The sequence below is a fragment of the Mauremys mutica genome, chromosome 4, assembly GCF_020497125.1.
Source record: "Mauremys mutica isolate MM-2020 ecotype Southern chromosome 4, ASM2049712v1, whole genome shotgun sequence".
In the NCBI taxonomy this organism is placed as follows: domain Eukaryota; kingdom Metazoa; phylum Chordata; order Testudines; family Geoemydidae; genus Mauremys; species Mauremys mutica.
In genome coordinates, this window is record NC_059075.1 from 44,366,600 (window position 1) to 44,376,663 (window position 10,064).

The following is a 10,064-nucleotide window of genomic DNA, read 5'->3' on the forward strand; positions in this document are numbered from 1 at the left end:
GGAATTATGGTGGTGATTCTCACTTATGCAGAGTGTCTGTTAGTGTTAGGTGATTTAGGGCTAAATTCTTACTTAGCCCTTAGCTCTAACAGAGTGGTGGGACTTCAGGGATAAATTCTGGCTTGGTTTTCCAAGGCGGTATGGCTGGGGGAGTAAGTGTCAGCAGAGCTTCAGGGGCTGAGTAGAGGTTCCTTGAGCCATTCTTCTTGTGCAGGGAATGGGGAAAGATGGGGAAATTGGAGGTACTGAACTCGGCAAAATTATTTTGTTGCTGGTCCAAAAATAAACAATATCTGCTAAAGAAGAATTTAGCCCACCATGCCCCCCAGAACACTTTCCCATATCACCTTGGGGGTAATGGATGCCACTGGGCATCTTAGCTAGTCTCCCTGTCTACCATTCAGTGGCATTCTAAGTAATCATTTGTCTTGTCTCCTGCATGAGTAGGCTGATTCCTGAATCTCCCCCAATGCATCTGGAAAAGAAAATAAAGCTTTTAGTAAGATTAAATTTAGTGTATCCCTACAACAGAGAGGCCTGCCCCTTTTAGGGCCTGTTGCCAGCCTGCACTGTTCCCTTATCAGCCCCAGCTGGGAAAAGGTCAATGATGTCAGAGGAGAGCTGCAGGAGGGAGGTTGGCTCCTGTGCCAGGTCCTGAAACAGAGAGAGTCACAAAAGGAAAGGTCTTTGGGACCTGCAACCTGGGTTTGTCAGGGGACTAATTTTCTTTTGTGTTTGAATTAATAAACCATGTCCTGAAGGAAGGCCTTGAAAGAGACTTGGTTGTGGCTCGTGACTAATCTGCTAGCCCTCCCTGGGCTGGGAGAGGCATGCCAGCAGCCTACAATCCCTCTTTCGGTCTACCTCTAGTGAAAATGTATTCCTTAAACTCTTTCAATTGTGAAATATGTGCTGATCAATTTCTTGGTCACTCACATGAAAATAATTCTAGCTCACCTATAAAAATGCAAGATTGAATCCTTACTAAAAAAGGATTCTATTAATACCTCATTCAATTTTCCATTATGTCTTACCCAAAACAGATAGACTCTATGGCTATACAGTGGAGAAAATGCCCCATGCTATTAATAAAAGAAAACTGATTTTGCCACATTTTTTCTCAAAAGATCAAATTGTGTATGTGGAAGACTGAAGAATGCTACCATAAAGCGTCAAGCTATAACACAAAAAATCTCAATCACAACTAAAGTAATTTTTAAGGTTCTGACCAATGATTAGACTGGCCATATTTGATATTATGCAACCGACTGCTGCATAACCTCTACTATTGTCTTCTTCATAAACCAGATGTTTTAAGGGCCTTTCATATAGACCGATAACAGTGCTTATGTAAAAGTAACTGGGTGTTGTAATTGTCAGATCACAAAGAAAGTAGTACTTTGGAAATAGAGTGATGAGAACATGGAAAAACTTGCTTAGTGAGAGAGCTCTTTTTCTATTTATTTAATTAATTATAAATGGCAAAGCAAAAGCACTCCAAAAATGGAGGACTTAATTAGAGCTATTTGTTACTTTAAAATATGCTTATTCCTACCCTGATTCAGTCTTGTGGGACTCCCCACTGCTACATTCACCTAACTGGGTGCAGGCATAGTTGAAAATAGCAGATGGGTGGAGGGTGCTGGTTTAAGTCTTAAGCGTTCTGTCACCCAGTGAGTTCACATTTTTGTTTTTTCATGAGAGAGTGGATGGCTCAGGTCACTGGTTATGATTAGATTGTCATCTCTGAACTGTTGGTTCACATCCAGCCTAGGTTATTAGGAAATTTAAAGCTGATGGCCTACTATGTGAAATGAATTGGTAGGACCTGTCAATTTCCTAGTGGCTAAGCAATCACAATTGGTTCCAATCACTGCCCTCACTGGCAGTTTCAGAAGAGAAGCCAAGGTGTGAATGGGCATAGAGACTGAATTGCCTTCTCATCCCTAAAGATAGATTCTTCAGAACAAGTTTGAGGTCTATTGGTGGAGTAAGGAATTCTTTTGCAGCTGTTGCTTTACTTATTCTGTGCCTAAATAATGGCTGCTAGTATCCACCCAGAGCCATCAGTCCAGCACCTCTTACAAACTAAATAAATTCCATTTTGAAGCAGAAAAGTTTGCAACCTTGTATGCCATCAGGATTCACATTTCTCAGCCTTTTGCCAAGGCGCTCCAGCAGAGAGTTAGAAGTGGGGACCTGATGTTTCTAATATAACAAACAAAACACTTTTTTGGTGACAAGGCATAGTATAGATGGATAGCCTTCATACATAATCAATTAACAGTAAAAGGCAAAATGAATGTATTGTTTTATTTTTAGTTAACCTTGAGCACAGACCACACTGCAGTGAGTGGCTAATAGGATATGTAAGGACATGTAGCACATTACTGCCCAGGCCTGAAATCTTTGCTCACACAAGTAGTTCTTACTCACATAGGACTAGATTGCACACAGTTGCACTGCCCGACGAATAGTCCAAAGAACAAATTCTGACTCCGTGTCATAGTTCCTCTCTTTCCTACTTGTTCTGAGGAAAAAATAAGTTACTTCATCCTTCGTCATAAAGCAGTTTCCTTCCTGCTGTGCATCCAACCAGCTACTGTGGGCTGCAAGCTGGGAAATTGGAGCCAGGGCTCCTTCCGGGGCATGTTGCTCTCTGCCCTCTCACTCCCCACAGCCTGAATCACTATCTGAACAGCTGAGCACAAGAATAAGGAGGGTCTTACTTTACTGTGGGGCTGAGTAACAGCTGTGACAAACTAGTCCATTAGCACTTCTCTTGAACTCAGTGCCCTTTCCCCCATTTGAGCCTCTTAACAAAAGTATCTACTTGATACATCATGCTGCTTTTTATCAAATGCATTGCAATTGTCTCTGGATGATGTCTCATATACCCAGTTACGACATGAAATTCTTTTCACCTGAATACTTTAATATCTTTTAGTGAAATAATTGTAATAACCTTGGCAATGACAATAGCTGAACTAACTTTACTTTGGGGAAAGATCAATAATAGCAAAGCGCAAGCTAAATGAATTCAAAGCTCTGCTTCAAAATTTGCGGTACAATATGGCCCAGAATTATTAATGTGATTCAATTTAGCTCTAATTCATTTTTAAAACACTCTGTTCACTGGGAAAGCTTCCTATTAGAAGAAATTTAAATCTTATTAAAGATTTAGACTGTATTAACATATGTTTTCCTTCCAAGTTTCATGTTGCAGGGAGTTAATATGGTTGCCTTTTATCTTTAGGCATCAGAGTTCAAATTCTGCCTTGCTGTCACAAGTGAAAATGAGTTTGGTCTCAACCTAGAGCCTGACCTTGCAACCCATGGACTCAGGGGCTATTGTTTTAATTTGGATTCAATTCATAATCCTCATTTGTCTCTACTTCAAAGAGTTTACACTGCAAAGAAACTAATGCAAGGTCTACTTTTTTTACGGTTCTTGGGGCAGGAGATAGAACCTTCTTGGGGACTTATCCAAGACTTTGAAACTCACTTCCACAGAAACGAAGAATTACCACAAACTTCATCACTTTTTGTTCCAAGTGCAAAATGCAGTTCCTTTCCCTAGCATTCAAACATTAGAAGCTCATAATAAATCACACACAAGAAAACAAAACTACACAAGCTAGTTTCTCCTCCAGGGAGACGAATGGAGAAGGAACCCCTTGCAAGTCACATTGCCTAATGCAGGGGTCGGCAACCTTTCAGAAGTGCTGTGCTGAGTCTTCATTCATTCACTCTGATTTAAGGTTTCGCGTGCCAGTCATACATTTTAACATTTTTTAGAAGGTCTCTTTCTATAAGTTTATAATATATAACTAAACTATTGTTGTCAAGTATCAGAGGGGTAGCCGTGTTAGTCTGGTTCTGTAGAAGCAGCAAAGAGTCCTGTGGCACCTTATAGACTAACAGACGTTTTGCAGCATGAGCTTTGGTGGGTGAATACGAAACTATTGTTGTATGTAAAGTAAATAAGGTTTTTAAAATGTTTAAGAAGCTTCATTTAAAATTAAATTAAAATGCAGAGACCCCCGGACTGGTGGCCAGGACCCGGGCAATGTGAGTGCCACTGAAAATCAGCTCACGTGCCGCCTTTGGCACGTGTGCCATAGGTTGCCTATCCCTGGCCTAATGCATCAAGGGAAGATGCTCAAATACCACAATGATGGGTGTGGTATAAGAACATGAAGAGAACAGAACAGTGCCTGAATATTACTGCAGATGTTGGAAATCAAACTAGTTAAAACCAATGCAAACCTCTAATGAAGACACATTTAAACCATTTTAATGCTTGCTTTAAATCAGTTTAGCTTCATTCAATAATTTACTGACAACAGCTAAACAAATTTAAGAAAGTTAAACTGGTTTGAGTGTGGGGGGTTAATTAGGGCTATGCACCAATTTAACTAGATGGAATTAACAGTTGAACTAGTTTAACTAAACTGATTTTATATCCTGATAGGCAGCCTGAGACACGGCAGAACTGTGTGAGAGAAACTACATAATACAAGCCCGATGTTCAGCAGTGATAAGCACCCACAACTGGAGTTGGAGTACCTGAAAGATGACAATGGGGCTATACTCCCCCGCTATGCTGGCTCCATTCATTTACCCGGGTATGGAGGCAAGGAAAGGATTTGGGTTGATTGGTTGGTGTTGGTTGTTTTTTTTTTTTTTTGCTTAATCTTCAGCTCGGTTTAATCTGTTTCCATACGGGGGGCGGGGAGGGGGGAACTATTTGTCATTTGTACTTCAACAAAACAAGGATGTTAAGGTCAAACCTCACTCCTGACACATTTCCTTTGAGGGAGGGCGGTGGGCTCGAAGACATTCTTGGGAGCTGCAAGGAGACATAGTTAGCTGGGGTTGAGCTTGATTCCAGTTTGAGGGAACAGAGGGGTTCCAGCTTGGTCGGGGAGTGCCAAAAGAATCCAGTCCTCCCCCACTTCACAGAGGGAAGAGAAGATGCGTGGAGCGATTCCCCTGTGCGTCCTTCTGCACGCCAGCTCTGTGCTGTGCGGCGCTGCGCAGCCCCCGGGGAACCACACTTGGTGCGAAGGCTCGGGCGCCTGCTACAGTGTCCACCTCGCCCAAGTGCCCTTCGGCAGAGCCCAGGAGGCCTGCGCTGTGCGCGGGGGAGCGCTGAGCACGGCCAGCGGGGAGGCAGAGGTGCGGGCCATCCTCGCCCTGCTGAGAGTGGTTGCAGCCGAGCCCGGCTCCTGGGTGTTCTGGCTCGGGCTGGTCAGGAGACAGCAGCAATGCACCCGGATGGAATGGCCGCTGCGGGGCTTCTCCTGGCTGGCGGGCCCCCAGCAGGCACCCCAGGGAGAGCCCAAGGAGCTGGACAAGTGGGTGAAAGAGCCGAGCAAGTCGTGCCTCACCTGGCGGTGCGCGGGGCTGCAGGTCACTGCGGGGCGCCAGGACCTGGAGCCCTGGGGTTGGAAGGAGCGGAGCTGCAAGGGCACCGCCACCCAAGGCTATGTGTGTAAGTACCAGTACAACGGCACCTGCCCCGCTCCGCGGCCCCAGGGCGCCCGCAGCCTCCTCTACTCGCTCCCTTACCAGCTGCACAGCGCCGCCCTGGACTTCAGTCCCCCGGGCACTGAGCTCGTGGTGGCCTGCGCCGGGCCCCGGGGAGACGTGCGGCTGCTCTGCGAGCTGGGGCGGGGCGGCTACAACTGGACGGGCGCTGGGGAGCAGCTGTGCCCTTGCCCCTCCGGGTACCAGAGCCCCAGCACTGGAGCCTGCATGGAGCCCGGAGACTGCACCAGCGCCCAGGGCGCTTTCCTCTGCGTGTGCGCCCGGGGCTTCTTCCTGGGGGCCGACAAGAAATCCTGTGTGCGCCCCGGGCACGTCGGGGGCTCGGCCACAGCGGCACCCGACCCGACCCTGTCTGCGGGGGGGACTGTCGCCAGCAGCAGCTCGGGTGCGCCTTCCCCCCCCTCCAGCCCTCAGCCAAGCACCGCTGGGGAGGTACAGTCCTCCTCCTCCTCCCCCACGTATGTCTTCATCCTGGTGGCCATGGCTGTGGTGACGGTGGTGATCCTGGTCGGGGCCGTGCTGATGGTCTTCAAACTCTGCTTCACTAAGAGCCCCTCCTCGGCCAGCGAGGCCGGCAAGGAGCCGGCTCCAGCAGCAGCCCCAGAGAGTGATCCAGAGGCCACCACCAGCAGTTCCGAGAATTCCCTGGAGGCCCGGGGAGACACGGCAGAGAGATTGGAGGGCGAGCCCAGCCCGGAGGAGGAAGCTCCACCCGGGAATTAGGAACCTCCAGGGCACCATGGAAGCTTAAGTTGAAATGAACCAGCCCTGACTTTCCTTTCGTGTGAGTGGCCCCAGGCTGAGCTGGCAGCTCCCACTCATTTGGAGGGAGGCTTCTTCGTGTCAAGGCATCTCTTTGGAGAGGAAGGATTTGGCGATGTTTCGATGAAACCGTGAAAATCTCATCGCCTGGTTTTGGTGCTTTTTAAACGTATTCATGTAAATTGCCACCCGGCTTGGGAGACGTGCCCATGACAATGCATTGACAAAGGAAGGGTCTGGCTGGGATCTCTGCAATACAGGGCTTGATGTGGCCTTTAATGCGTTTATGCTTTATGGCCAAAATGGCCAGACTTGGTTGCTGAAAGTTAGGCACCTAAGCGGCTTGTTTTTCAGGGGTTCCGAGCACCTGCAGCTTCTGGTAATTTCCCTGGGAGTTTTTAATCACATTCTGAAAAGCAGGTCACTTACTTAGGTGCCTACTTAAATAAAATATAGAGGATGGGGCCTGAGTTTCAGAAGTGCTGATCACCAGCACCTCCTGTTGAGTTCAACTGGAGTTTGGGTTCTTTGCATCTCCAGGAAGCAACCAAGTTTGAAAATGTGGCCCAAAGTGCCTTGGTGTAAATTATCCCTTGATGTAGAATATTTGAGTGGTACTTGGGGGCTTTAATTTTATTTTTAATTGTTGTTTGAACATTTGGAGATACACACGTCCATAATTTTGGAGGAAACTCAGATCCAAACACTGTTTAGCCAGACATTTTCTTTTAATGTTAAGTTCATTGCTGTATTTGGAAAATCATTAAATTGCAGATGGGGAGATAGGCTAATGGGGAGTTACTTTTGTATCAGTCCATGGAAGAAAAATAAAGGATGTTTTAGAACCTAAATCGCTGTTTAGTTTGCTTCTTCATACAATATGCAGTTTTGTATTGTAGTTGAGCAACAAAATATTCTGCACAAATGATTGCACAACTCCCATCTTTCTATTAAAGTGTTTAGATTTAAGGCAGTTTGATGCAAAACTTCCTGAGTGCAAATAAGCCATCCCCATGATACCCAGAGTTGCACAACCAGAATGTTGCCAAATTTCTCAGGTTAGAACAGTGGGCATGAGTCCAAGTATAGCCCAAATTCTTCTTTCCTTCATCACATGAGTTTGATGTATTGATTTCAATGGGTTTCCCCTGCGAGTAAAGAATGGAAGGTTTGCCCTCTGTGCATCCTTCCTAGGTGATGCAATCCCTTTGTTTGTGATTTCCTTTCAGAAGTCCCGTAAGTCAGTTATCAGTCTGGGCACACAACTTACTGTCTTTGCAATTCAGAATGCTGATACTCCCTTCCAATTATGGCATTGTTGATTCTCAGTTAGGGTATTAATGGTCAGTATTGATTTGAAGTCTTCTGAGAGCAATAAGAGATAGGTAAACTGGATCACCACCAAATCTGTTCCACAGAAAACCTTTGCTTCATTTAAAAGACGCAAGAGCTTGGAAATGTCTGTTTCTTAAACATTTCCCATATTTTCCCCCTATCCAGACTGGCCTTTTTTCCCTCTTTCCCTTTGACCCCCTCTTTCCTAATTTTGAGGATTTGGCTTCAGAAACAAAGTAAATTCCTAGACCTTTTTCATGCAAACAGGGGCGGCTCTAGACCTTTCGCCGCCCCAAGCACAGCAGCATGCCGCGCCCGGTCCCGCGGCTCCGGTGGACCTCCCGCAGGCGTGCCTGCGGAGGGTCCGCTGGTCCTGCGGCTTTGGTGGACCTCCCGCTTGGTGTGCTGGGGCCTGGAGCTGCCCCTGCATGCAAAGATAGCTTTGAAAATGTACACCAATGTAAAGTGATGCTATGGCTAAAATTTGCCAAAGTGATTTTTCCTAAAGATCCTGAAATATTTAGAGTACCCTCTACCTCAACCTCCACCTAGCTAGTTTTTGTGACCTGTGAAAAGGGTCCTTTGATTTTGGCAGGGGAATCGCGGCCCAATTCATATTTGTGTGGTACAGTGCTGCACCAACCTTTGCTGATGGCACTAGGTCTACCGTAAGCTCCTTCCAAGCTGGCTACTTGTTCTAATGCAGCGGTTCTCAAACTGTGTCTCGGGACCCCAAAGTGGGTCACAATCCCTATTTAATGGGGTTACCAGGGCAGGCTTAGACTTGCTGGGGCCCAGGTCTGAATCCTGAGCCCCACCATTTGGGGCTGAAGCCAAAGCCTGAGGGCTTCAGCCTTGGGCAGCACGACTCAAGTTACAGGCCCCATGCTTGGGGCTGAAGCCCTTGGGCTTTGCCCCTCCCTTGCCCGGGGTGGTGGGGCTTGGGCTTTGCCCCCCCCTCCACAGGGCAATGGAGCTTGGGTGGGCTCAGGATTCGGTTCCCCCCTTCCTGGGGTTGTATAGTAATTTTTGTTGTCAGAAGGGGGGTCGCAGTGCAATGAAGTTTGAGAACTCCTGTTCGAAAAAATGGTGTCACGGGGTGCACTCACTGCTGGGGTGCCTCCTTCTGGCTGCTCTGGGTATTCGCTCCTTCCATGTTCAGTGGCCCTTCTGTTGCTTGTTCACACACCATGCTGCCCCCTGACTGAGGCTGCTCTCTCTTCATGGCTTAGCCCTCCAACTAGGTCACTATGTCCCCCTTTTGGGGCATCACAGTCTCTCCCTACAAACTGTCTCAGGCAGGCTTCCCAATCACTGTCCTATCTATTCCACTTCTCCAGTGGTTAGTAGGGGAACTCGGGCTCACCCTCTACTCCAGGTTCCAGCTCTAATCAATGGCCTATCTGTTTAATTGTCCCCTTCTCAGCCTCATTCACTCTTCCTAGGTTATCGTGGAGTTAATACCTCATCATAAATGGGCCATTGGATTAGGAGTCAGGAGCAGAGATGGTTGGAAAACTCTCAGGCCAGCTGGCTCCCTGGCTGCCTGACTCTTGGGGCAGCTGGCTCCATGGGCTGCAGAAGTCAGACTGTCTGGAAAACTGGCTTGGTCTGGTGTTTGGTAATCTTGAAAATCTTTTTTTAAATGGTGGCATCTATACATAGATTCCAGCAGTGACTTTTTCACCTCTCCTGGAACAGGAGAATGAGGTGGAGGACAAATGTCTCCTCATTGCATATAAATAAATACAGATACATTTGGAAGGCCTCAAAGAATCACCTCATGGGCCCTCCCCAGAATCAGAGATGAACTAGTCTTTACAAAACAAACTGGCTACTAATTTGAATATTTTCTAATATAGTTGCAGTTATACTTTGCAAAGATAAATGCTTTTCATCTCAAATATAAGCCATCCAGGAGGGCTGATCCTGTATTCAGATGTGCATATATCTGAAAAGTGACTAATTGATTATATGTGGGTTTCAGTCCTTGCACAATTTAAGTCACTGGGAGCTTTGGGGAAACTCTTGCTTGCCTTACTTTTGCAAAATTTTTAACACAAAATCTTCATCTCTTTCCCATTTCAGACATTGGATTTCTAAACAGGGCTATGAAACTGCTCAAACAGGTTTGTCTTTTCAAGACTAAATTATGGCAATTCTTTGTTTCCAGGAACCTTGCACATGTACGGGCTGTATTCTGAGAGCTGTTAGGCACCTGCAATTGCCTTTCACTTTAATTTGGAGCTGGTGTTCAGTACCTCTCAGGATTTGACTCAGAGGATGTAATTTATTCAAAATGCATGAAGTCTGGCATCACCCAGAGACATGGCTGTATGGGCCACTAGATAATTTATACATTTTGTGGTGGGTTGATTTGCCTAATAATAGGCATTGTAAGCCCAAAGCTCAGG

At 46.5% G+C, this 10,064-nt stretch overlaps 1 protein-coding gene across 1 annotated transcript; it reads left to right on the top strand.

The window, feature by feature from the left end:
• Positions 1–4,831: 4,831 nt before the first annotated feature.
• CLEC14A (C-type lectin domain containing 14A) lies at positions 4,832–7,166 on the top strand. Its single transcript, XM_045012695.1, has one exon. It carries the CDS (start codon positions 4,978–4,980, stop codon positions 6,274–6,276), a length of 1,299 nt encoding a protein of 432 aa, XP_044868630.1. The 5' UTR covers positions 4,832–4,977; the 3' UTR covers positions 6,277–7,166.
• The last annotated feature ends 2,898 nt before the right edge of the window (positions 7,167–10,064 follow it).

Coding starts and splice junctions, on each gene's coding strand:
- CLEC14A (XM_045012695.1), top strand. CDS start 4,978: ATGCGTGGAGCGATTCCCCTGTGCGTCCTTCTGCACGCCAGCTCTGTG.